The sequence below is a fragment of the Dasypus novemcinctus genome, chromosome 3, assembly GCF_030445035.2.
Source record: "Dasypus novemcinctus isolate mDasNov1 chromosome 3, mDasNov1.1.hap2, whole genome shotgun sequence".
In the NCBI taxonomy this organism is placed as follows: domain Eukaryota; kingdom Metazoa; phylum Chordata; class Mammalia; order Cingulata; family Dasypodidae; genus Dasypus; species Dasypus novemcinctus.
This window is the reverse complement of record NC_080675.1, coordinates 133,092,634-133,120,252: the sequence shown is the minus strand read 5'-3', so window position 1 is coordinate 133,120,252 and position 27,619 is coordinate 133,092,634. Positions and strand designations below refer to the sequence as shown.

Sequence of the window (27,619 nt, the reverse complement as noted above, 5' to 3'; positions counted from 1 at the left end):
GTGGCAGAGTGACTCTATTGCTCAGCAGTGCCATCAATGACAGCAGGGAGGGGACAGGTGTCCATCCAGAGTCCCAAAGGTCTAGCAGCAGGTATGACTTGGGCAACATGCCTAAGCAGAACTTTTCCGACCACTTGTGACATGTTGGGATAACACACCAAAGGCAAGGAAATTTAAAGCACTGATTCGGCTGCTCATTTTCCACATAGACCTAAACAATAATTATTGTATCTATACATCATTAAGCCTTTAAGAACTGGTGAAAACATAATCTTAATGCTGGCCTAATACAAGGGTCTTTTATAAAAAAAGATTTGTGTTTTTTATAAAAAATGTTTTGAAGTACCAGGGGCCAGGGATTGAACCCAAGGCCTCATATGTGGGAAGCCAGCACTCAATCAGTGAGCCACATCGGGTCCCTGAGTTGGTTTTTTCATTTGTTTTGCTTGCTGTTTGTTTTTGTTTTTTTAGGAGGTGCCAGGAATCAAACCCAGGACCTGCCATGTGGGAAGCAAGTGCTCAACCACTTGAGCCACATCCATTCTCCTTTCATAAATTTTTTTTAAGATTTGTTTTCTTTATTTTTACCCCACATTGTTGTTTGTGCTCACTGTCTGCTCTCTGTGTCCATTCATTCTGTGCTCATCTTCTTTTTAGGAGGGACCAGGAACCAAACCCAGGACCTCCCATGTGGGAAGGAGGTGCTCAACCACTTGAGCCACATCCACTCCCCTTCATAAATTTTAATCACTGATATATTCCACGGTTCTTCTTGCTCCTATTGCACTGGATGGATGGTGTATTACTAAACAAAATCCAGTACCTGAGCTGATTAGTCTCACTTTAAATTTAAAATCTTGGATCTTATATCTTAAATATGTCTCAGCCCTTCTGGCAATTCTCCTCTGTTAGGAAGCTTGCTTTCTCACTCCTTGAGATATCTGTTTCATAATTTATTCCTCTCTCTTCAAAGCTCCTCATCCATGTTGACTGTCCTTCACATTCCTTTGAGAAAACAAAAGCCACAGAAACACAAATTCCATAATCCTCCACCACCATGTCCACATCCATTTTCATCTTCTCCTTCTCCCCTCCTGTTACAATGGAGGAATTTCCTCCGCCCTTTGATGGCAATTTCTCCACTGTGTGTCCTGGACCTCATCCCACCTCACCTCTCCAAAACTTGGCTCCTGTGGATACCTGCTTGCCTCCGCTGAATCATTTCCACTGACACTCATACTGTAGTATCTCTCACTTTCCTAATCCTACTCCCCCCTCCCCCACCCTTCCATTTCTCTGCTACCCTTCAAAGCCAAATCTCAAGTTAGCTAAACTCCTTGCCTTCACTTCTTCATTTTCCATTCCCTCTTCAACACACAGCAACTTACCTTTACTTTGACCAAGCTCTAAAAGTGCTCTTTAAGGCTAATAACTACTTACCTCCATTTTGACAAATCCAAAAAAATGCTTCCCTGTGCTCATCTTGCTTAACCTGACAGCAATAAGTGGCATAGATGACCAATCCCTCCTCGTGGTTTCAAAGGCATCATTCTAACTATGTTCTCCTCCTCTCTTGCTACCCACACCTTCTCAGTCTCTTTTGCTGAGTGCTCCTCCTACACCCACTTGCTAAATTATTTGTTTTTTCTTCTCTGTTTTACTGTCTAAGTGATATACCATCCTTATGCCAATGTGTCCCAATTTACTGATCTAGCCCTGACCACTCCTTTGAGCTTTTGACTCCTATAATCAACAGTGGGGTAGGCCTCCAAAAATCTTAGAAATAATCAAACTTAAAATTCTGAGAAAAGAAAGAGATAAGAAAAAAGAGGAAAAGAGAAACAAGTCCTTTCAGTTTAATGTCCTCTCAATGTCTCTTCACCCCCACCCAACCAAAGTCTCTTTCATTCATTAACGGTAACAAACCCAGGCATCACCCTGGGTCTCTCCTTTCACATCTCCCTGACATTCAGTCCACCGGCAGGTCCTATTGCATTCCTTTTGAAGATCTCTCAAATCAGTGCACTTTTCCCACCGCCACTGCCACCACCTGCTCCAGGCCAGTGGCATCTCTGCCCTGATGACTGCAGCAGCTTCCTACCCAGGTTGCCCCTTTCCACGCATCCCCTTCTTGAATTATTCACTGCAAAAGAGCTAGGGGCCCCATGGAGTGGCCATCGCTCCCCACCTCTCTCGGCCCAACGTCTCGGTCGGTCTCCGGCTCCGCGCCGCCACTGTGTGGCCGAGGTGGAAGACAGCGAGGGGCCTGGCGCCCTTTCCTCTCACCCCGGGAGCGCAGGCACCCAATCTCCCTCAAGAAGGGGAGCATGCTGGCCACATGGAGCTGGGACTCGGAGAGCGGTGCCTGCGTATCTGCAGGGTCCAGGCGATGGACGCCTGTCTTAGGGGTCAAAACTGAAAACAAGCAAGAGGACTGTGCTACTGTGCTATGTTCTGGGGAGAATGTAGTCACTCCTTCCACGACTGCTGCATGTCCCTGTGGGTAAAACAGAATACTCGCCGCCCTCTCTGCCAGCAAGACTGGGTAGTCCGAAGAATCGGCACATGAGGGTAGTGGAAGGCTTTTTTTGTGCAGTTGTTGGAGTCCTGGTCTTTTTCCTACCTCTGCTTAGAAGTGCTGTAATAGAGAACTACAAATGAAATGACTTTATAATTTACCTATTGAAAGCTAAGGGGCTATGGAAGCAGTTCCATTCAGAAGAGACTTTTTGCGTGCTTGTGGCTGATCAGTTGAGAGAGAGAGAATATTACAGTAACAAATAAAGTAGTTTCAAGCCCAACTCTTACCCTTAATTTGTTTCTGGTACCTATTTTTTGAGGGGAGGGAAGATGTGACTCATGAAATCTTTCTTTAGTTTAATGAGAATTTTAAGTTTGGATATATACCAGTGAACAGAGTAAATAAAATTTAACCTTCAGGCATATGGGATTTTGATTGTGTTTGACTCATCAAGAAGATCTAGATCAGCACTCCCTCACTGTTAAGCCATTGAGTGATATATGGCATAAGTATTTTCAAGTTTTGGTCAGATTAGACTGTTGTAATTTAACTGTGTTTTATGTGGAATGTTTTTTGTTGTTGTTGTTGTTATTTTTAAGGCCCTGGGTTTGAACCCTGGACCTCCTATATGGTAGGCAGGCACTCTATCAGTTGAGCCACATCCGCTTCCCGTATGTAGAATGTTAATGAGGGAAATATTCACCACTGTACAATTGGAACAAAAAGTTTAATAAATGGTTTATTTGGTTTGCTTTGAAAAAAAAAAGAGCTAGAGTGATCTTGTAAAATTACCTGTCAGATCAGGCCAGTCACCACCTTAAAATCCTCCTGTGGCTTTCCATCACATTCAAAATAAAATCCAAACACCTTCCTAGGGCCCACAAGGCCCTGCCTAGTCTGGCCCCCATTTGCTTTTCCAACCTCATCCCACATCACTCTCTTCCCCACTCACCATGCTCCCACCATAATTAACTTCTTCCAATTCTCCTTCTCTTTTCTGCCCAGCATGCCTTTCACCACCTCTGTGTCAGGCTACTGCCATCTCACCCTTCAGGTCTCAGCTTGAACGTCCCCTTCTCAAAGAAGGCTTTCCTGGCCACAATTTCTAAGGGAGGCCCCCAGCCCCAGCCCATTATTCCCCATCTCGGGTCCTTATTTATTTCTTTCATGATACTGACCACAGTTTGTTTTGTTATTTTTTTGAGGTACCAGGGCCGGGGATTGAACCCAGGTTCTCATGTGTGGGAAGCTGGACTCAACCACTGAGCCACATCAGCTGCCCTGAGTTGGTTTGTTTGCTTGTAACAAGTTGTTTTTTAGGAGGCACCAGGGACTGAACCCAGGACCTCCCATGTGGGAAGCGGGCGTTCAACTGCTTGAGCCACATCTGCTCCCCCACAGTTGTATTTTTTTCTTCTTGTGTCCCTTGTTGTGTCATCCTGCTGCATCAGCTCGCTGTACCTGCCCACAGCACCAGCTCACTGTCTTGCTCATTCTCTCCAAGAGGCACCAGGAACCTCCACTCCCTGCTTTGCTGTGTCTCTGTTTTTCTTCTTGTGTGTCTCTTGTTGCATTATCTTGTTGTGTCAGTTTGCCATGCCTGCCTGTCGCGCCAGCTCGCTGTCTTCTTTAGGAGGCGCTGGGAACCAAACCATGGACCTCCCATGTGCTTGAGCCACATCTGTTTCCCTCCCCTCAGTTTTTAATTATTGTGTTTGTTATTTATTTTCTGTCTAAATCATACACTAGGAGATAAGCTCTGGGGGTCAGTGTAATTTATGACTGCACTGAGGCCAGTGCTCAGTCCTTGGTCCTCTTCAAATTAACACTCCCTTGGTGATCTCATGCTGCCCCATGACGTTAAGTACCAAAACCAGCCTGACGGCTCCCAAGTTCACATACTCAGCCTGTATTCCTGACCTGCAATCCAACTGCCTACACTACATGGCCTGGCCCCCATGGTCTTGCCATTCCTTAAACACACCAGGCACGCTCCAGGATCCTTATTCTCTCTTCCTAGAAATATCTTGTAGCTAGCTCCCTCACTTCCTTCAAATCTTTTCTCAAATATTATCTGCTCAGGGAGGGTCAACAGAGATAATGCATGCAAAGAACTTCTCATGATGTTTTGCATGCAGGAATTTCTCAAGCATAAGTTATTTTTTGGTGTAGTATAGGTTAGGGGTTGAAAGCATAGCTCTAACATTACAATAACCAGGCTCTTATTGGAACACTTTTCTATTTGTACTTGCACATGTCAGTTAAACTCTCTAAGTCTTATTTCCTAAAACAGGATCTATAGGTATGTTTTCCTATCAATTACATCACCAATGGATCCATAAATATTATAAAATGAAATATTAAATCATACAGCAACCTAGTAATTTAAGAATATCACTTTGAAAGTTCACACTCCTTCAACACAATTATGTATTCAAGGCTAGGAAGCAAAAATTCTGCCAAATAATTTTTATTTCACATAAGGTTCAACAACCTAAGTCTCATTAGCATTCCAGGGAGAAAATGAATAAAGCCACAGAACACTTTAAAAAATCACAGTGCTAGTAACAAACATTTTTGATGGTTTTAGATTAGAAGTACTTGTTACAGGGAAGGAACAACTGCGGTACAGAAGTTTATAAAAAAACAAAGCAAAAAGTATAAAATTCCTGAAAGAATTTTAAGTCATTTCTCCATTGGGTAATCAGAACCAGTATCACGAGGATAACAGCACTGCTCTTGCCCCTGAGATGATAATAGCTACCCTTTACTGCCTATTGTCCTCTTCCCAGGCACTGCACAATCTCTCCTACAACCAAAGCGGCTATGAAGATCTTCAGAATTCCCCTGTAGTCCCTGTTCTGCCCTGTACCTCTGAAGTTCTAACTCACTGTTCTAAGTTACAACAGAGCTGAAATGTTTTTGTTTATTGGTTTGTTTTAAGCCAAACTCCACAAATGAATCTAAGGTTTTTCAGTTCTACTACAGTGATATTTGGGGGGGGAAGAGGGATCATTAATTCATCCAACTGAGTATTATTTTCCAGAGACTGTTCCAGACACTCAGGCCACAGAAATAAAAGATATGATACCCCATGCCAAGACAGTGAAGACAAGAGAGTGAGGAAGACAACAGAGTCAATAGAGCACAGAGTGCTGGGGGGGCTCAGGGAAGTGGGGTGTCAGGGAAGAGGTGACATCCAAGCTGAACTTTAAAGACTGACTAGAAGGGGGAAAGGCACCTAGGTACAAGAGCAGCATGGCCCATTCGGGGAATAACAAGCAGCTGATCACACTGGCACAGGGCAAGGCTAGAGAGAGGTGAGGAGATGCTGCAAAGGTCAGCAGGGTGTCTGCCACCAAGGGTCATAATAAGGAGATGAGAGCTCATCCTGACAAGGATAGAACACCACAGGAGTGTGGTCAGCCAGCCCTCCAGTCAATCCACGCAGCCTCTGTGTAGCAGGTTGATATGGTTATGAGTTCCAAAAACAGATATTGGATTATGTTTGTACTTTGATCTGTACCTGGGCATGATTAAGTTACAATTAGGGCTTTGATTGGGCCACGTCATGGGGGTGTTGAGTCCCACCCCTTGGTGGGTGGGGACTCACAGATAAAAGGCATGGCAAAGAACAGAGTTGAGGGTTTTCTGATGTTGGAGTTTGATGCTGAAGTCTTAGCTGGGAGACAGAGCCGTTTGCCTGATAGTCTACAGCTGACCTTGTGGAGTAAACAGAGTTGCTGAGCCCAGAGGAACCCAGAAAGCCTGAACCCTCGCAGATGTTGGCAACCATTTTGCTCCAACATGTGGAAATAAACTTTGGTGAGGGAAGTAACCTAAGTTTTATGGCCTGGTATCTGTAAGCTCCTACCCCAAATAAATACCCTTTTATGGAAACCAATCAGTTTCTGGTATTTTGCATCAGCACCCCTTTGGCTGACTAATACACTCTGCTACTAGACTGACCTATAAGATCCAAAACACACATGCCCTGTCTTCCAGAACCTTCATTGTTGTCTCCACAAATATCCCCACCACTTAACCCTTCTCTGCTCCAAAAAAGGTCTCGGAACTTGTTCTGTCCTGCAGCCCCACTCCTCATAGACCACCCTCACTCCCACCTCAGCCTTATCCCAATCAGCCCATTTGTCCACAGCTGCATGTAGCAGCACAGTCATGTGCTTGATTTTAGTAGCACCAGAGCGCAGAAGGGGCCCATAAATACTTTGGACAACTTGGTACCAGCCAGATAAAAGTAATCCTAGATACAATCCCCATGCAGTGCTCCTCAAAAAAAATTTTTTTAATGTATTTTATTTTTTTTATCGATTGTTTAAAAATTTTTTAAAGATATATAGATCATACAAAATATTACATTAAACAATAAGAGGATCCCATATACTCCCACTCCCCGCCCACCCCCCACTCCTTCCACATCACCAGATTTTTCATCAGTGCGGCACATTCATTGCATCTGGTGAATACATTTTAGAGCACTGCTACAAGGCATGGGATTATAGTTTACACTGTAGTTCACACTCTCCCCCAGTACATTCAGGGGATTATGGCAGGATATATGATGTCCTGTATCTGTCACTGCAATATCATTCAGGACAACTCCAAATCCTGAAAATGCCCCCATATTACATCTCTTCTTCCCTCTCCCTGCCCTCAGCAACTCCCATGGCCACTGTCTCCATATCAATGACACAGCATGAAAACCCAATGAATCTAGTATAACACAGATTCTCTAATTCAGCAGGTTTGTGGTGGGACCCAAGAGTGTTTATTTCTACCCAGCTCCCTGGTAATGTCCAGGCTGCTGTCTGGGGACCACACTTTGAATACTGAGGGCTAGAAGAGACTTCCTAAACTACTAGAGGTGAAAGACTGGTTCTGTACATTTCCATTCTATTATGGGCCAATGCTTTCAGAAAATAAAAATGAATTGCTAGAAAAATGAAATTTAACAAACAAAGACATAAAAATAAAAGTTTTGTATTACTGCATTCAAAAGACATGACATTACCCTGTCAAATTACACAGGTCAGCTGAGCTCTCCCAACATTTCCTTCCACAAAGACAACTCAAATTGCAAAAATGCAAGAAATGACAGCACAATAGCAATGAGGTTAACTTCCACCACTAAATTTTCTGGGCAAAGGAGGGGATGTACTAAAGGAAGGCAAAGAATTTGCTTTTGGACTTCATGAATATATTCCCCCATGAAAATGGAGCTAATGAAAAATAGTTTTTGATAAGCAGAGTCACCAACAGTTGAATACGTACCTTGCCACTCTTCCTCGAAGATCCCCCAAACCTGAGAGTTGCCGCATCTCCAGAGTCTTTAAAGCAGAATTAGTTCCATAGCTGATGTTGTCCCGGGCACGGATCTGCTCCTGGAGTACCTAGGGAACACAAAAAAATTAACCATCATTTGAGGATTTACATGCAGCCACCACAAAAGCATTTTGTACTTTTGGCAAAAATATGAATGTTTAATTTTTAAATGAGTCTCCTCTTTGACAGTCACCTGAAATATACACATAAAAAGTCAGAAAGCTTAAAAAAAGAGAAAGCTCTCAGAGATCACTCACTGATCAAGTCCTTTGATTACCAGTAAAAATATTGAGACTCAAATGTCAAGCCACTTGATCGAGGTCCCATTGCAGTAAGAGATAAAGCCCAGAGAGGGACCCTGGACTCTTGTTCAGAGTTCTTTCCACTACTTCAGGCTGTTTTTCTGATAGTCATTGTTTCATGTGAACAATTCCTATATCTATTAGGAAGGCAACATATCATATCAAGAGCAGTGGGACATCCTGGGGAGTCCTGCTATGTTCTCAAATAGAGAGGCAAGAATATCTCAAGTAAATAGGCAGTGCCTGATAAAAGTGCCTAATAATGGACCATTATGGCAAGCCCTCCATATTAATGCATGTAACTATGAACCTTATTCTTGTAAAATTGAAACTTAGCCTAATAGTAACTATTGCCTAAGAGTTAAATCCTGAAAACCTCCTTGTTATTCAAATGGGCCTCTCTCTAAGCTAAACTCAGCAAATAAACATACTACTTTCCCCTCGGTGTGGGAAATGACTCCTGGGGATAAGCCTCCCTGGCACCAATGGATTAATACTAAGTACTAATCAGAAATGTATTTGGAAAAAGACATTGACCAAAAGGGGGAAACATCAAATACAAAAGAGTTTTATGGCTAAGAGATCTTAAAATGAGTTAGGAGGTCATTCCAGAGATTTCACTTACACGTGTCTCAGGAAGATCTCACTAACTGCCACTGTAAACAAAGCCTCAAATAGGGGTGTTCCTGAGGGCTGTGGAGCCATCTGGACACTAAAGGCAAAGCAAACAATCCCTTGAAATCAGCACCCTGTCGGTGGGCCTTACCTTGAAATATATGACAACTTATTTCCCCAATTTAACAGAGTTAGACTCATTTATAATTTCCTTACCTATGATTTTTATAAAGATAGTCATTACCAGAGGTTCTGAGGGGACAGGGAGGGAATAATAGGTGGAATATAGGGCATTGGAATTAAGTGTAAACCACAATGTAAACTATAGATCTTGGTTAGTAGCAATACTTCAATATTTATTCATCAATTTTAACAAATGTACTATACAATTGTAAGATGTTATTAAAAGGGGAATATGTGGGAGGGGGAAGGGAGGTACATGGGAATCCCTTATGCTTTTTTTTCCTCTCCCCTCCCCCTCCCCCACCCCAGTTGTCTGTTCTCTGTGTCTATTTACTGCATGTTCTTTGTCCGCTTCTGTTGTTGTCAGCGGCACGGGAATCTGTGCTTCTTTTTGTTGCATCATCTTGTTGTGTCAGCTCTCCGTGTGTGCGGTGCCATTCCTGGGCAGGCTGCACTTTCTTTCGTGCTGGGTGGCTCCTCCTACGGGGCGCACTACTTGCACATGGGGCTCCCCTATGCGGGGACACCCCTACGTGACAGGGCACTCCTTGTACACATCAGCACTGTGCATGGGCCAGCTCTACACGGGGTTTGAACCGCAGACCTCCCATCTGGTAGATGGACACCCTATCCACTGGGCCAAGTCCACTTTCCCCCTTATACTTTCAATGTAACTTTTCTATAATCTCAAACCTCTTTAAAAATAAAGTTTATTATAGAGGAACAGATGTAGCTCAAGTGATTGAGCACCTGCTTCCCATGTACAATGTCCTAGGTTCAATCCCCAGTACCTCCTAAAAACAAACAAAACAAACAAACAAAACAAAAAAGCCAACTTGGGGGAGCCGCTGTAGCTCAGTGGTTGAGCACTGGCTTCCCACATAAGAGGTCCCAGTTTCAATCCCTGCCCTGGTACCTCAAAATAAATAAATAAATAAAATAAAGATTATTATATTTTTAAAAAGAGAGCAGGGGGAAGGAGTTGAAGAGAGTCTGATGAACAGGTTCAAAGCTCAGTTCCTCCAACTGGGTGATCTTGGGTAAGTATCAAAAGCAGGGGTTTTTAACATTTTTTTGTTCCATGGACCCCTTTGCCAGTCAGGTGAAAACAATGGTCACCACACTCTCCTGGGTATTGTTTAATAAATATACCACACCCACACCGACATGTCCCCACAGGAACAATGTTTTTTTGAATTACAATTCAAGCTCAACGACCGCTGGTTAAGAACGAACACCAGGTCTAAACTCCTCTGAGCTTCCTTTTCCTCATCTGTTAATAGCAATGGTGACTACACTCTTCAGACTACTGTGAATATCATGTAAGATGATGCATGCAAAGCATTTAGCACAGTGCTTATTATTTTTTCTACCACTTTTTCAATAAGAGAATATTTATACTGAAAGTTAATGGGTGAAACAATACTTTTACTTAAGTAAGAGAAATATTATGGAGCAAACGGGATTTCCAGTATGGCGAGGGAAGAAAGCAAGTAAGCAGGTTATGAGAATTTCATGGGTGTTAGGAAAAGACAATCACCTCTGAAAGCTACATATTTGTAATCCCTTTGCAACATATAAAGAACTTGTGAAAAATGCGCCCAAAACAGAAAGTAATCAAACATTTTTATTAACTAACATGAAAGGCAGAATGGCATCTCACAGGAGACCCTAAATAAAAACAGAACTGCTTGAAGGTCAAGTGACCTAACGTAAGCTGGCCTTGTGGAGAGTCCATTTCCAGAAATCTTCAAAGGAATGAGGGAGGTACTGAGGACAACCCCCTCCCAGCTCCACCTCCCTGCCCCTCAGTGTTTATCAAGCTAGCTATGAGGTGTCCTGTGCTGTACCACACACTGACACACACCAAATCCACACAACACCCCCTTGAGGGAGGTCCTTCAGGATCCCCAAGCTACAGATGAGGAAACGATACACAAAGAGCTAAGTGATATGTCCAAAGTCACACAGACAGTAAATGGTGTGGTGGTTTGAAGATGCATACACCCAGGAAAAAAACATGTTCTTAAACTTAATCCATTCCTGTGGGTATGGTGAGGCTACTTCAGTTAGGGTTAACCCAGACCAATCAGGATGAGTCTTAATCTATTACTGGAGTCCTTTGTAAATGGAATGAAATTTCAGACAGACAGAAAGCCACAGGAAGCAAGAGGCTGGACACTGATGGAATGGAAGAGAAGGGAGAGAACAGGAGATGTCACCATGTGCTTTGCCACATGACAGGCTAAGGACCAAGGATTGCCAGCCAGCCCCAGAATGTCACAGTCTTTGGGAAGAAAGCATCGCCTCAATGATGCCTTGACTGGGATTTTCTTTGAGCCTCATAACCATAAGCTTATTAGCCGACCCATTTCATGGTATTTGCTTGAGCAGCCCAGGAAACAAAAAGAACCTGGCTCCAGAACATGGGCTCTTAATCATTCTACAATGCTGCCTGCCATAAACAGGAAAAAAGGTGAACCTGAAGCACTAAAGACAGACAGACAGACACACAGACACTAGAAAACTAGAGTTCCAGGTAGCAGAAAACCACTCAAAGGCAAGAGGCTACATCAGATGTTTCTTTTGACCATTCCTTATCCTTTCACCCAGCTCTTTCTTCATCCATCCTCCCCTCCACCTGTATCCTGCCCTTCCCACCCCTCCCACCACTGTCCCCTCTCTCTTCTCAAAGAATAAGCTTTTGATTTTATGAATCCTTTCAACCATATTCTTCATTTTCTACTTGCTCAATGGCAGCTTATGAATTTATTAATTCTCCTTGCTTTCTTGTGGTTTTATCCTTTTTAAAAAGTTTTTATTTTTTTATTTTTTTATGAGGCCAGTAAATGAGTTTAAGAAACAGGAAAAAGAGATAGTACATACCCAAGACATGGGACTGGCATGCCATGGGTGACATGTGCCAAAAATAGTATTTAAACATCAGTACTAAGCACCTTTATTTTTATTATTTATTCCTTAAGAATGAAGACGTTTTCCTTCGAGTACAGTATTTGCTATGTCCAGAGAGAAGGTATGAACTGATTTCTTGTTTAATGCTTTAATTTCAGTTTTTAATTCCTCTTTGATCTAATGATATCTAGGTATCTAAGGATTGCCTAGAATTGTATTTCTTCATTTTCAAGCAGTTAAAATTTGGGGGTCGTCTTTTTATTTTTTATGTTTAATCATATTGGCTTATGATCAAAGAATATGGCCTGTAAGATATTTAATTGTTTGAATGTGGTAAGGTTTTCTTTGTGGCATGGCACTAAGGTTTTAAGAATGTTCCATGAATAAACAAAAAATCCATATATTCTCAATTTCAGGAATGAAAATTTCAGTATTATCTATTAGATTGAGTTTGTTAATTCCATTATTCATTTTCCCTAGCTCTTAGTTATTGTTGTCTAATAGATCTTTTCAATTGTGCAAGAGGAACTACAATTCTCCCAGTAACAATATTTTTATCAAGTTCTTACATTTTTAATACCTTTTACCTTTTTACCTGCCATTTTATTTGGTATAGATTTATGAAAAAAGTGGCTATTATCATTATATAATAACTTTCTTTATCCTATTTATTGCCTTTAACATTAAATTTCACCTAATTTGGTATTCATATTGCCACTATATTTATTAATAAAACAAATATGTGTTTGGTCTAATTGTCTTTTTTGTTTTGTTTTTTTTTTTTAAAGATTAATTTTTATTTACTTCTCTCCCTCTCCCCAGTTGTCTGTTCTCTGTGTCCACTTGCTGCATGTTCTTTGTCCACTTCTGTTGTCCTGTGTCAGTGGCACAGGTATCTGTGTTTCTTTTTGTTGCGTCATCTTGCTGCATCAGCTCTCCTCTCCATGTGTGCGGCACCATTCTTGGGCGGACTGAACTTTGTTTCGCACTGGGCAGCTCTTCTTCCGGGATGCACTCCTTGCACGTGGGGTTCCCTTCCCCAGGGGCACCCCAGCATGGCACGGTACTCCTTGCACGCATCAGCACTGCGCATGGGCCAGCTCTACACGGGTCAAGGAGGCCCAGGGTTTGAACCGCGGACCTCCCATGTGGAAGACGGACGCCCTAACCACTGGGCCAAGTCCGCCGCCCGTGTTTCTTCTTGTTGCATCATCTTGTTGTGTCAGCTTTCCGTGTGTGCGGCGCCATTCTTGGGCAGGCTGTACTTTCTTTTGCGCTGGGCAGCTGTCCTTATGGGGCACACTCCTTGTGCGTGGGGCTTCTCTACGCAGGGGACACCCCTGCGGCACAGCACTCCTTGTGCGCATCAGCGCTGCACATGGGCCAGCTCCACACGGGTCAAGGAGGCCCGGGGTTTGAACCAGTGGTAGGCGGACGCCCTATCCATTGGACCAAGTCCACTTCCCTGTATGTCTTTTTTAAAGGACCTCTGACTACCTCTGCTGCTTCTCCTTTTTCTTTCCCCTATCTTGAGATCTCTGTTCAAATTCATCTGGATTTTTGGTTAGAGTCTTTTTCTCCAGCATTTTCCTTAAATCGGGCACTTGGATGAAAGACTCTGAAGCTCTACATGTTAACAATCATCCTTCCCTCACCCTGAATTGAGGATAATAAAGTCACAGGATATAGAATGCTTAGGTTAAAGGCTTTTCCTCTCAGTGAACTCTGAGATTCCAGGTTGGTGACAAGAAATCGGATGCTTCTTCCCTTGTAACATATGTGCTCTTTATATCTAAAATCTTGTGAGATCGTCTCTTCATTTTTGGAGTTCAAAATTTCATCAAAATATACCACATTGTGGGTCATCATGGTCTTTCCCCCCCCCAGTTCTATGTGGAACTCTGTGAGCTTTTCAATCTACCATCTCATATTTTTCTTTAACTCAGGAAAATCTTCTTATTCTATGTAACTATTACTTCTTCTCAATCATTTATTTCTCTCCTTCTGGAATTCCCATTATTTGCATGCTGAGTGTTCTGGATCTGTCTCCAGGTCTTTTATCTTTTCTCTCACAATTTCTCTCTCTTCATATTTGGCTTCAATGTTTCACCTTGTCTTATGGGAAATTAACTCAATTCCTAACATTAACCATTCTCGCCTTTAACTCATCTACTGCCTTTTTAAAATTTAAGTGCAAGGAAGAAATTTTATGTTGTACTTGGACTCCTTAAATGCTTCAGCAGCTGTTACTCAGGCCTGTTCTAAGGGTTGTACTTGTTCTTCCTCCTCTGGCTGCTGGGCCCCCTTAGGTGTGATAATACTTTTCTCTCTCTGCTCATTAGAGTATCTCAAGTGGGTGGCTGTGAACACGGTGGAACAGCCTTGTGGGATGAAGTGCAGCCAGTGAGGGCACAGAGCCAGTCTCCAGGTGAGAGCCCAGGAGGAAGTCTCTCTGCTCACCTTCCATCCTCCAACCCTAAGCCACAGGGCTTAAACCTCAATCCAAGGATCTCCAGGACTGCGTTTCCACTGGCTCGCCCAGCCCTTCTGCCTGCCTATCCCAGCTTCTCAGGAAGGTAGCACTGGAATTGGGAATTGAGGGGAGGCAGGCAGGCTTCCCATTACTTCCTGCACCAATCTAGGGGTTTCTAGAGAATACAATTCAACTCACTGTTTAACTGCATGTGCAGCTGCATGTTACTGTTCATGATTTCTGGTATACTGACAATTTGTGGTCCAATTTGCAAATGAGCAGAAGAGCCCAATTACAGACAATGTAATTATGCTTTCATAATTGGTTGTTGTGCTTCCTTTTCTCAACTATTTTTTTCTTTCCCCTTTGAAGTATAACATTCATGCAAAAAAGGACACTTACACACACTTTTTATAAAGGATTTTCAAGCTTCTTAGTAAAAAGCAGATGAGGAATGTGAGAATTCTGGTTTTCCTTATTGGAAACCTGGATGGGGTCACTATGGATGGAGTGACTACAGAGTAAAAAAATATTGCACTGAAAGGAATTTGGAACCACTAGACCTATCAACTATTTGCTGTAGTCTCCAGCTTTTTTCTTTTCTTTTTAAAGATTAATTCTATTTATTTCTCTCCCCCCATTGTCTGCTCTCTGTGTCCATTCACTGTGTGTTCTCCTGTGTCTGCTTATATTCTCATTAGGTGGCTCCAGGAACGAATCCTGGAACCTTCCAGAGTGGGAGAGAGGCAATTACTCTCTTGCGCCACCTCAATTCCCTGTTCTGCCACATCTTCTTATGTTCTCTCTTCTGAGTCTCTTGTTGTGTCATCTTGCTGTGCCAGCTCTCCGCATTGGCCGGCACTCCTATGCAGGCGCCTTTCCCATGCTGGGCGGCATTCCCACGCAGGGCGACACTTCTGCGCAGGGTGGCATTTCTGCGTGGGCTGGCACTCTGTGTGGGCCAGCTCACAGCATGGGCCAGCTTGCCCTCACCAGGAGGACATGGGCATCAAATCCTAGATCTCCTATATGGTAGACAGGAGCCCAACTGGTTGAGCCACATCCGTTTCCCTCCAGCTTTTTCTGAATGAACCTGCTTTATTAAGAGGAATGCAAACTAGTTACAATCACCTGTGAATGACAAAACATTAGTCATCTGAACACATTCTTGTAAGAAAACTTCAGATCTGACTAATCTGGCTTTGACACTCTCCCACTGATGCAAAGGCACTAGCTCTTCTTTTGAGGTTAAGAGAAAGTAACACTTATTCTTTTAGTTTGTAATGCTTCAAATCTTTGTTTATAATAAGGCATAAGAGCAGTGGTTCTCAAACTTCTTTGGAGTGCATTAGGATCACCCAGGTGGCCTATTAAATATGCAAATTCCTAGGCCCCACCCTCAGAAAACAAAAGCTAGGGAACAGGGCCCAGGGGGTGGTTCACAGGAAAAACACTGCACGTGACAATACAGAAATGACAAAGGCTATAACCAGTCTTACTTCATTTGGGTTGTCTCTCAAACAAAAGAAGGATTAAGCAAAGAAAATTAATAGCAAGTCACAAAAGAGGAGTGAAAAATAACCAACATGTTTTTTAAAAGGTATAACCTTACTAGTAGAAAGAGGAAATGAAAATCATACCACTCTCACCTATTAAGAAAGTAAATTTTCTTAAAACTTTTAATGCTGGAAAATATATAAAAAAAAACAAAAGGCACAGTTGGCCCTTCCTTGCACAATTTTTCTGGAGAATGGTCTAGCAAAATATGCCAATAGGCTTAAAAATGCTCATAACTTTTGACCCAGTAACTCTAGTTCTTGGAATCAATTTTAAAGGAGATAAGAAAAATTACAAAAATTTATGCACAAAGATGTCTTTATAGTGTAATGTACATAAAAAGTATTTTATGATGTACCACACTGTGCATTATTATGCAGCCACTAAAGAAAAGAGGAGCCCTTTTAAAAGACAAAGGAAAATAGGTACATTTTAATCTTAAGGGAAAAAAAGGTACCAACTAAACACACAGCACAATTCCAGCTATGTAGTAAGATGCATATAAAATAAAATTAGAATGTTAACATTTTGCTTATCTCTAGGGTGGGGTTTTGGTTGATTCCTCTTTATTGTATCTTCCACAATGGACTATTACTTTTAACACCAGGAAGGAAAAAAAAAAGTGAGTTTCTCTATGCTTAGAAATAAGACAGAAAAGCCCATTTAACTTTCAGAATTCTTATGAAGATTAATAAGGTATTACATTAGAGATGCTTTGAATAATACTTAAAAGATCTATACCCAAGCTTAACATATTATTCACGTTACTAAAAAGTTATGTGAAAACAGAAGGCATTAGAGAGTTTACTATTTAAAGCAATTCTAGGATGAAATCTTAGAAAAACAATCCCTCTGAAGACAGTAACTGCACCCTAATTTTTCATTTTGTGGCAATATATCATCAGCAAGTATTTACTTCAAAAAGGGTACACCTTTAAATACATTAGCAGCTCCCCATTACTGACGATGCAATTCAAAACCACATTTTTGCATGCCTACCATGGGCTGTGCACCAAGCCTGCCTTTAGGGAGCTCAGCTGCAGCACGAAAGACCCAGGGTGGTAAGTACACAGCCTATGTCTACATGATAAACATGTTTCACACCAGCAGAGGGACCCATGTTTAAAAGACTTCCCTTCCCAAAGACATCATGGCACAGGGAGCCCATCTGAGTTGCTGCGCTGCTTGCTCAGTGCTGTTTAGACAGCCCGTGCTCCTGGGACCTCCAAACCATCCAGACAGGCTAGCGTGCCTGGAAATGAGCGGGAAAGTCAGCTCTTCATGCTGCTCCTTCTCCAGTGCTTTCTAGATTTGTGAGAATTTGGAAATGAAATTGTGACTCTGATAACACCCACAGAAAGGTCCAACTACAGCAGAGCAGAGCCTTATCAGGGAGAGTTTCTCTCCATGGTATCTGCATCAGCTCTCAGTTTTATCTCTGCACTCAGACTTAAAACTCCCCTGAGTTCTAGCCTCATGTATCGAACTGCCTTCTTAGAATTTCCACCTGGATACTCAATGGGCCCATAATGCCTGCCCAGCATAAAACACAAGTCTCCTCACCTCCAATCTCTAGGAAGTAATGCCGGCTCTTCAAAACAAATCCAGAGGGAAGCAGATGTGGCTCAACTGATAGAGCGTCCGTCTACCATATGGGGAGTCCAGAGTTCGATCCCCAGGGCCTCCTGACCCTTGTGGTAAGGTGGCCCACACACAGTGCTGCGCGCAAGGAATGCCGTGCCATGCAGGGGTGCCCCCAATATGGGGTGCCCCACGCAAAAGGAGTGCGCCCCACAAGAAGAGCTGCCTTGCGTGAAAAAAAAGCACAGCCCGCCCAGGAGTAGTGCCGCACACACGGAGAGCTGATGCAGCAAGATGACACAACAAAAAAAGAGACGCAGTTCCCCAGTGCCGCTGGCAGACATAGAAGACCACACAGAGAGCAGACAACAGGGCGGGAGGGGGGGGAGGGGATAAATAAATAAATCTTTAAAAAATAAATAAATCCAGAACCCACCCCCTTCTCTCCATCTCCACCATGTCTTCCCTAATTCAAGCTGCCATCAGCAGGAGTCTCCCTGCTTCCATCCTTGCTCCCCTGCAATCTCCTACAAGTGATCTTTGTCTAACATAAATCAGTCTATAAACTTCCATAGGGCAAGGGATTTTATCCATTTAATTTACTAAAGTGCTCCCAGGACCACAAACATGAATGAATTGTTTAAATTCCTTTGCTTAAAACTAAATAATGGGTAACAGGGAGCAGATGTAGCTCAGTTTGTTGAGCACCTCCTTCCCACTTAGGAGGTCCCAGGTTCAATCCCCAGTACCTCCTTGAAAAAAAAAATAATGTTTAAAAAGCCTAAATAATGGCCTCCATTTTCAAATTCCAAACTTCTTTTCCGAGCCTTCAAGGCTATGATCTGGTCCCGTGCCCAGCTCACATCACTCCAGTCCCCCTGGTCCTCCCGCTGCTCCTCAACACAACAAGCGTCTTTCTGCTTATAGCCTGGGAATCTGAGGTTCCCTTTCTCTGGACTGTTCTCCTCTCTGTTCATCTCTTCCCCCTCCCTACCACCACCTGCCATTCCAGTCTCAGCTCAGGTCACTCTACCCACTAACACCCTTTCCAAGATAGCCCATCATCATTCTCCATCACATTATCCGATCTTATTGATGTCAGAGCATTTGGTGGGCTGAACTACTTGTTACTTAGTTTTACTGTCTGCATACCCCAGAGCAGGCCTGAGGGCAGGGGCCTGGTATGCCTGGGTCACTACTGTAGCCCAGCATGCCTCTCACTACGGCTGGCTCCCAGCGGCGAACTGAGTAACTTATCAATTAACTTAGTGCCATGCTCCAGGACCTAGTCTTCCATGATCGAGGCTCAGAGACTATCAGTAGGCCATGCCTGGAGATGACCAGGTCTCCAAAGATGGACTCAGACAAACTAAAATATCCTGGAGATATAGGCAGATCAGAACACCAATTTATTAATTTACACTGAAAAATATCCATTGAAGGAACTGAACTAATCCTCAAATTTCACTCAATTCAGTGTTTTCTCTCCTTAGTCAAGCCATCTGACAAAGCCAAGTCATAATCAGAAGGTGGGTTTTATAGGTAGAGTTTTTTAAAAAATGAATTTTGATGACAATCACCCAAGTTCCTTTGCTGATACACATATGTGGGAGCAGCTCACTCAGCTGCATTCTAAAAGGCAAAATTCATGAAGTCAAGTAGCCAAGACACTCTACTCACTAGAGAGGGCTGGATCTGCACTGAACCAAGCTTCAGACTGCCAGGCCAACTATGCGTTGACATCATTATCCACACCTCCACTTTGACATTCTAATAAAGCCCAACTCTGCACTCGTCACTTGATAAAACTCTTCAGTAGTTCATTTGGAAATCATTAAACTAGCACACTATGTATAATCTACTCAATTAAATGAGGGTGTGCTAGAGTTTGTCATAACCCAAGTAGGTCAAAGCCAACACCCCAAGCCAGTGGGACATTATGTAACTTGAGTGCACAGAAAATCAGGAAGAGATCTGCAGATCCAAACCAGCCAGGCAGCAGACCCCACTGCCAGGTCCCTCAAAGGCCAGCGAGATACAGCTAAAGAAAGCCCCAGGGGGGCACAGGGATCCAAACTATTTCTCCAAGCCATCAAACTGGCATGGAAGTGAAAACTTAACCCCAAGAAAAGGGTCATAGACTGCTTCCCAGATTTGGCTTCCAGGGATAGATAACAGCTTAAACCAAAGACAGAGTGGATAATCCAGACATGTATAATTCATACTTGACTACATTACCTCTTGTAAATTTATAATGATGATAATATGCAGAAAGCTTCTGAGGAATAAATAATTGATAGCATACTCCACAACACAAGGCAAATTGCTAATGGGTGGAGATGGATTTAAACAATAGATTCTTTCACTCAACACTTATTAAGCACCTACTATGTACTAGTACACAAGTCTTCTGTTTTGACATTGGAATCTGCTGATAGAATATGGGTAATAATTTCAGGGTTCCTTCTGGAAGGGCTAAGAACCCTAGCACTTTTATGAAACACTAATCGAGCTTGGACTATGTGCTATATATTATGGTAAGTGCTAAGAATAGAATAAATAAGCCTCCATTCTAGCTCCTGAAGCTCACATAGGCTAGTGGTTTGCTGATATATTTTACATCTCTTCCTGCATATAACTGTGCTTATAACTACATGATAAAGAGTCAAAGACTTATCTCAGCAAATTTACCAAGATATAGTATTTTTTTAATACTTTTTTTTTATAGGTAGTACTGGAGCTTGAACCCAGGACCTCGAACATGGGAAGCGGGTGCTCAATCACTAAACCACACATGATGTAGTATTAATATAGCTCAATTTGAGTGTTATTACTTCAGAAATCCTTCATCTTCGTTTTGTAATACAAAATCACCTGAAAGGAAAAATTTTCACAAATCAAACAGTAAAATTTTATTAAGTTGAAAAATCAAGTGTAAAACAGTAATAAAAATAACTAAAAGCCAGGCAATTTATAGAAGAAGGTCATTAAGAATCCACATAATTTAAATAAAATATGAATATCTTCGTCTGTTTGCTTTGAATATGCAAATATTTCCTTTTGCATAGTATTCACCCTCCCAAATTTATACTGATTATAAATAAAGACTTCCTTTAAATGCTTTTAAAATTTTACTCTATGCCATGGTTTCATTTTAATCAAGTCTGGCTACAAGGTAGCAATTTAGATATCTCATCAAACATCCTAGAAGGAAATTAAGTTTCCAAACTTCCTTGCTGTTATTTTATAAGACATTGTTATAACTAGTTATAAAAAAAGTAAAAGCTTAAATATCCAAAGTAAATTTTTTGCCAAAATTAGATTTATTCAGTTTTCCCTTCTACAACAGAAGTCATCTTTTCATTGGCAAAACTGCACACTCCAAAATTATATAAATGGAAAAGAGTGCTGTCTGGTTAAGGCAAGAATAATCATTACATAAAATGTGTTTCAGATGTTGTTGGAAAAACATCAGAATTGAAATTACTTTGAAACTCACTGCTTTGTAAATTGTCCAAAAATCATCTTAAATAAGTTCAGGGAAAAATAATTAGCAGAAGTCTAGATGATTGATGGCTTTGGGTTTCTAGGTATGTTTACCCATAACCCTAATTATCTAAGCAAAAGGCATGATGGGGCCTGGTCAAACTCCATGAGAACTACGACTAGAATGATCTGGTGTTATAAATTCGTTTTTCCTGAATGGGAAGAAATATCAGAAAGCAAAGAATGGCTAAACAAGACAGCCCATCACATTTGAGAGTCGGTTACCTAAGTTCAAGGTTCTAGAAGACCTACCAAGAGTCAAAGTAGAAAAGCAAAAGGAGCAAATTTTTGGAGTTGAACAACCCACTTTAGTCTCAGCATTACCATTTACTTGTCTTGAGACCTCTGGGTATTCTGTTCGGCAACCTGGTCCTAAGATCTGAAAAGGACACAGTTTGTACAGTTTGCACCCAGGGTCCTTTTTCACTTTTTTTTTTTTTTACTCCCAGCAAATCTGCAACTGACTTCTCTTTGAAGAGGACATTTATTCGCTCAAGTATTCATGGTATTTTGCTCCAAGCATTGTGCTGGATATGCAAAGATGAGTAAGGCAAGGTTCCTCTCTTTATGAAAAGTACTGGGTTGAAGAAGTGAAAGTGTCCCCCACAAAATTCATGTCCACCCAGAACCTCGGAATGAGACCTTATTTGGGAAAATGGTCTTTGCAGATGCAATTAGTTAAGAGGAGGTCATGCTGGTTAAGATAGGCCCAAACTCCCATAACTGGTGTCCTTATAAGAAGACATAGAGGGACACAGGGAAAAAGGCCATGTGACAATGGGGCAGAGATTGAAGTGATGCTGCCACAAGCCAAGGAACCTCAAGTATCTCTGGCAACCATCTGAAGCCAGGAAAGAGGCAAGGAACGGTCCTCCCCTAGAGCCATCAGAGAGAATATGGCCCTGCAGACACTTTCATTTCAGACAAGCAAGCCCCCAGAACTGTGAGAGAACAAATTTCTGTCATTAGGGGGCCATCAGTCCCCTCATACATCTCCAACCCTTTTAAATATTGAAACTTTAAGTTGGGGTTGAAGTTGCCAACTAAGGCTGCCAAGTTATTTAGCCTCTAGCATAAAAGTGCTTTAGTGCCCAAATATAAAACTTAAAAGATCATTCCAAATATAGATACCACTTTCCAAACACAGGTAAATTATCTATGGCAATCTCTTAATCTTTCTATGCCCCTCTAATGTCATTAGAATTTTTTGGTTTTTGGCAATTGAATTTGACTCTGGCTACCTATAAGGAAAGAGAAGAATTTATTGGAGAAATACAGAGGAGAACTGTACATAATCAACAGGGCAGCTGGAGATTCAGACTAAGTAAAAGACACAAAACAAGGTATTTCCTAGTGTCCAGGCAGCATTGAATGGCATCCTACAGGCAGAGCTGCTGCCGGGAAGGTGCCCCCTCCTGCCATTTCCCATCTTAGATCTCCCTGCTCAGGTTTCAAATTCCTGGAAAAAAGCATCCCAAAGCACCAGTCTGGGTTAGGGGTCCCAATCTCCTTTAGCTGAAGAGGTGATAAGGCACCTTGATTAACGGCCACCCTAGTCTGTATCCATAAGCAGAAAGGTAAGCTCCAAAAGGAAATCAAAGTTCTGTTACCAAAAGAAATTGGAATAGAGGGCAAGCAGCCCCCAGAACACAAAGGTCCACTTGCTAACAAACACGTATTCCTTTTCTTTAAAAATCCTAAGAAGTATGGAAAGGGAATTTTAGAACCCTGAAGACAAACGCACTTTGTTTAGGGTACAATTCTGAGTAGATCCCTCTCCTTAGCAAACATGTAAGAATCTCAAAGAATAGTGAAAGTTGGTAGCCAAGTGGTAGGCCAGGACCAAAAGGCACAAGCTAAGTGAGAATTACCAAAAAAGGAAATGAACTATACCAACAAAGAGCTATAAGATACCTGGGGTAGCTATATTAATATCAGAAAAAATAAACCTTAAGATGAAAAATATTACTAGAGTCAAAGAGGAACATTTTGTAATAATAGAAAGTTCAATATATCAGAAAGATAGATGCAATTATAAATGTTATGCACCTAAAAACAGAGCCTCAAATTACATGAAACAAAAACTGACAGAATTAAAAGAAGAAATAGACAATTCAACAATGATAGGTGAAGATTTCAATAGTTGATAGAACAAGACAGAAACAAAGTAAGAAGACAGACAAAACAAGTCTCATTAAATTTAAGGAGACTGAAAGTATACAAAGCATGTTATTTGACCATAACAGAATTAAATAAGAGATCTACAACAGAGATAAATTTGGTAAAAGCCCAAAGTTTTGGAAATTAAACAACATATTTCTAAATAACACATGGATCAAAACATAAATCACAAGGAGAATTTTAAAATATTTTGAACTCAATGAAAGCAAAGCACAAGTCATAATTTATGGGATGCAGCTAAAGCAGTGTTGAGAGGAAAATTTATAGTTTTAAACATCATTATCTGAAAAGAAAAAAGGTCTCAAATCAATAATCTGATTTTCCACTTTAAGAAATTAAAAGAGCCAGCTAAACCAAAAGCAAGCAGAAAGAATGAAATAATATGAGTTAAAATCAATAAACTACAAAACAGGCAGCGGACTTGGCCCAGTGGTTAGGGTGTCCGTCTACCACATGGGAGGTCCGCGGTTCAAACCCCAGGCCTCCTTGACCCGTGTGGAGCTGGCCCATGCGCAGCATTGATGCGCGCAAGGAGTGCCGTGCCGCGTAGGGGAGCCCCACGCGCAAGGAGTGTGCCCTGTAAGGAGAGCCGCCCAGCACAAAAGAAAGTACAGCCTGCCCAGAAATGGTGCGGCACACATGGAGAACTGACACAACAAGATGACGCAACGAAAAGAAACACAGATTCCCGTGCCGCTGACAACTGAAGCAGACAAAGAAGACGCAGCAAATAGACACAGAGAACAGCAACCAGGGTCTGGGGGAAGGGGAGAGAAATAAAATAAAATAAATAAATCTTTACAAAAAAAAAAACCACTACAGAACAGAAAAAGAATAGAAGAAAACCAATACAGCCAAGAGTTGGTTCTTTAAAAAGATCAGGGAAACGGACTTTGGCCCAGTGGTTAGGGCGTCCGTCTACCACATGGGAGGTCCGCGGTTCAAGCCCCGGGCCTCCTTGACCCGTGTGGAGCTGGCCCATGCGCAGTGCTGATGCGCGCAAGGAGTGCCCTGCTACACAGGGGTGTCCCCCGCGTAGGGGAGCCCCATGCGCAAGGAGTGCACCCATAAGGAGAGCCGCCCAGCGCGAAGGAGGGAGCAGCCTGCCCAGGAATGGCGCCGCCAACACTTCCCGTGCCGCTGACGACAACAGAAGCGGACAGAGAAACAAGACGCAGCAAAAAGACACAGAAAACAGACAACCAGGGGAGGGGAGGGGAATTAAATAAATCTTTAAGAAAATATAAAAAATAAAAAGATCAAAGGCTCAATATTGTTCAGAAATATCGCTGATGGGATTGTAGATTTTCCACTTTGGAAAATTGTTTGGCTGTGTCTTAAAAAGTTAATCACGGCGCCCACCATGTCCATGGCTGAGGTGACCGAGCTCCAGCCGTAGGCACCAGGGTGCCGGGACAGCCAAGATGTTGGCTTCATTAGTCCAGGCACTGTTACCGCTTTGAGCAAGAGGAGGTTGCAGCCCACCCAGGCAGCCCTCGCCCTGATACCTTCAGCAGTAAACCAGATAAAACAGCTTCTTAAAGATAAGCCTAAACACGTAGGGTGAAAGTTGGTGCCTGAACCAGGGGCTGTAATGGACTTTCTTATACTCTAGATTACACGAAGACAAAAGGAGAGTCTAATGAAGAGGTTGTTCAAGATGGAGTCAGAGTATTCATCAAAAAAAAAAAGCACAGCTAACACTTTAGGAACAGAATTGGACTATGCAGAAGACAAGTTATCCAGTGAGTTTGTACTCAATAACCCAAACATCAAAGGAACTTGTGGATGAGGAGAAAGTTTTAATATTTGACACCGCAGGACTCCATCAGCTGAAGGCTTTAGGAGTGCTCCTGAAAGACTCAGGGCTTACTAAAGAAATAATGTGATGGTCACATTCTTAAGGTTTATAGCACATGGCTGTCTTATGAGGAAATAAAGTAATGCATTTTGAAAGAAAAAATTAATCATAAGCTTATCATAAAAGCCAGCAATTCCATTCCTAGGTATTTCACCCAAGAGAAATGAAAGCATGTGTCCACAAAAAGACTTGTACAAAAATGTTCATAGTGGCTTTATTCATAATAGCTAAAAACTGCAAGTAATCTAAATGTCCATCAACCAATGAATGGGAAAACAAAATGTACTATATCCATACAATTGAATACAATCTGGAATAAAAGGGAACGACTACTGATACACGCTGGAACACATTGAATCTCAAAAAGATTATGTTAAGTAAAAAAAGCCAGATACAAAATAGTTCATATTGTGTGATTCCATTTATATGAAATATCCAGAAAAGACAAATTTATAGAGACAGAAAGCAGATCAGTGGTTGCCTGGGACTGGAATGGCAGTAGGTATTGACAGCAAATGGGCTTGTGTGAGTTCTTGGGGGATGATAGAAATGTTCTAAAACTGAACTGTGATGATGGTCATACAATTCTACAAATTTACTAAAAAATTCCTTGAATTGTATACTTATAACATGTGAATTTTGTGGCATTTAAATTATACCTCAATTCAGTGTGAAAAAATTAAATACAAATCTGACAATGGGGAAAAAAAGAAATGAGGCTTAATTTGAGAAAGCATATCCAATTCCCATGACTTAAAACAAAGGTTTTATTTGATCTAGGCATTTCTCTCTTATTCATATCTTTTATTCATAGCTTCTAAGATTACAATAGAAGGATGTTAATATTGTACAGTGACGGAAGTCCAGGCACTAAATGATCTTAAGCTTTTTGAACTAAATTGTGTGGTCTCTGTGATTGCTCAGTAAGTAGTAGTCAATTTAACAATTCTAAAAATAAACATTGGCCTTTTATTGGACCTATTTTGGAGAAAAACAGAGCAACAAAAAGGGAGTCCAAAAGTAATTCAAATACCTAGACTGTTTGAAAAATAAACTTATAAATAATCATTTTGACCTAGAAACATTTAATCTGAAGCAGCCAAGGCTGACCCAGTAATTGATTTAATAGCTGTCTCCAGAGATCTAAAGGGTTTTACAGGGAAACCATTTGACTAGTTCTTCTTTCTCTCCATTGAGAACCAAATAAAACAAAGTGGATTTAATAATCAGCAAGGTAAATTTAGGTTAAACATCAATAACAGTGACAGTAACTGTTATCAAGTACTGGAATAAATTTAACCAGGATATTTGTGCAAGCTGTTCCCTTGGCGATCATTAAGAATAGAAAAGAGACAGCTCTGGTTTAAATTCATTACTGCCTCAGAGGTGGGAACTGCCTTGGCGACCTCCAGAAAGGCCAGCAGTACACTTGGCTTCCACACCTTACCTCGATATCCCGATTAAGTTGCTTCACGATGGCAGTTATGTTTCTGATGTGCTCCTCCAAGAAAAGCCTGGCCAAGCGGTCGCCTCCCCCTTTGTTTTGCATTTTCTGCAAACTGTTGACAATGTCGTCTTTAATTCGAAAGGCGTGCTCCACCAGGGCTGCGGTCGTCTTCTCGTGGCAGAGGATCCTGTCTTCCAGCTGCTCCACTAGACTCACAGAGGAGTAAGGTGCCATGGTCAGAGACTGGCTGTGTCGGGGCATGGTTCTAACTCGCCTGTGGAAGGGAACCATGGTAGGAGGGTTGCTAACTGGAAAAAAGTAAGGCTGAAAGCGAGTCTTAAGACCTCCCAGGGAAGGAAATACAAATTATCTGTCCCTACAAGCTCAGTGGGGTTTGAGGCAGGGTTTCTGCCGCAAAGGTTTTGTTCTTCACAAGCCAAACAGCATCTGTAAACAACTGTGCCCAGAGACATAAGTGAGTCCGGAATAAGAGGGCGTCAGAATTGGGCGTATAGGATGTTTCCCATAAAGGCCATGTGATCAACATCAAGCTTACTGACAAAGTCTCCTGACATACCCTCCTCCTTCTCCCTTCCTCTAAAGGAGGGTTTCCAAACTCAAATGCCTGCAGGGGTCAGGCAGCCAACCTTTATAAATGAGTGGAGTATACCCTGGTATGATTCAACAAGAAGAGGTGGGGACTTTGAAGAAATGGAAATAGCATTCCCCAGCTAATGGGAGCCACAGTTCACTTTCACCCATGGGTTACCATCTGGGACTATAAGTCCATTTTTCCAGCTCTTCTGATATTTTGAAGAGCCAGGAAATCTAGACTTGTATGCAAATTCGTCTGATTTTTAAATGTAGACTTTTTAAAAGTATTCAAGATTATGCAGGCCAAGCAATGTAATTCTGTAGGCCAGTTATGGCCTATAAACCCCCAACTTGCAACTTCTGATTTAAAAGGGTTAACAGGGATATTATCCCCCAGGCCTCCAGAGTTATATTTTGCTGTTAACAGGAAGTACAATCCTACTCTAGGGCTACTGTGAAATCTCCACCCCTCAGGATCATGAGTGGTCCCCAGCATCCTACA

At 41.9% G+C, this 27,619-nt stretch overlaps 1 protein-coding gene across 6 annotated transcripts in view; it reads right to left on the bottom strand.

Moving 5' to 3' along the window:
• The window catches only part of FAM81A (family with sequence similarity 81 member A), a 75,361-nt gene that overhangs the window by 26,338 nt on the left and 21,404 nt on the right, over window positions 1-27,619 (bottom strand). For 3 of the 6 annotated variants that reach the window (XM_004452865.3, XM_012523075.2, XM_071214223.1), the window contains 2 exons: window positions 26,524-26,797; window positions 7,814-7,932 (listed from right to left, as the gene is read on the bottom strand). In XM_004452865.3, coding sequence (XP_004452922.1) covers window positions 7,814-7,932; window positions 26,524-26,797 — 393 coding nt within the window. The remainder of the gene's footprint in view (window positions 1-7,813; window positions 7,933-26,523; window positions 26,798-27,619) is intronic. The other 3 variants (XM_071214224.1, XM_071214225.1, XM_058294285.1) reach the window with 1 other exon arrangement.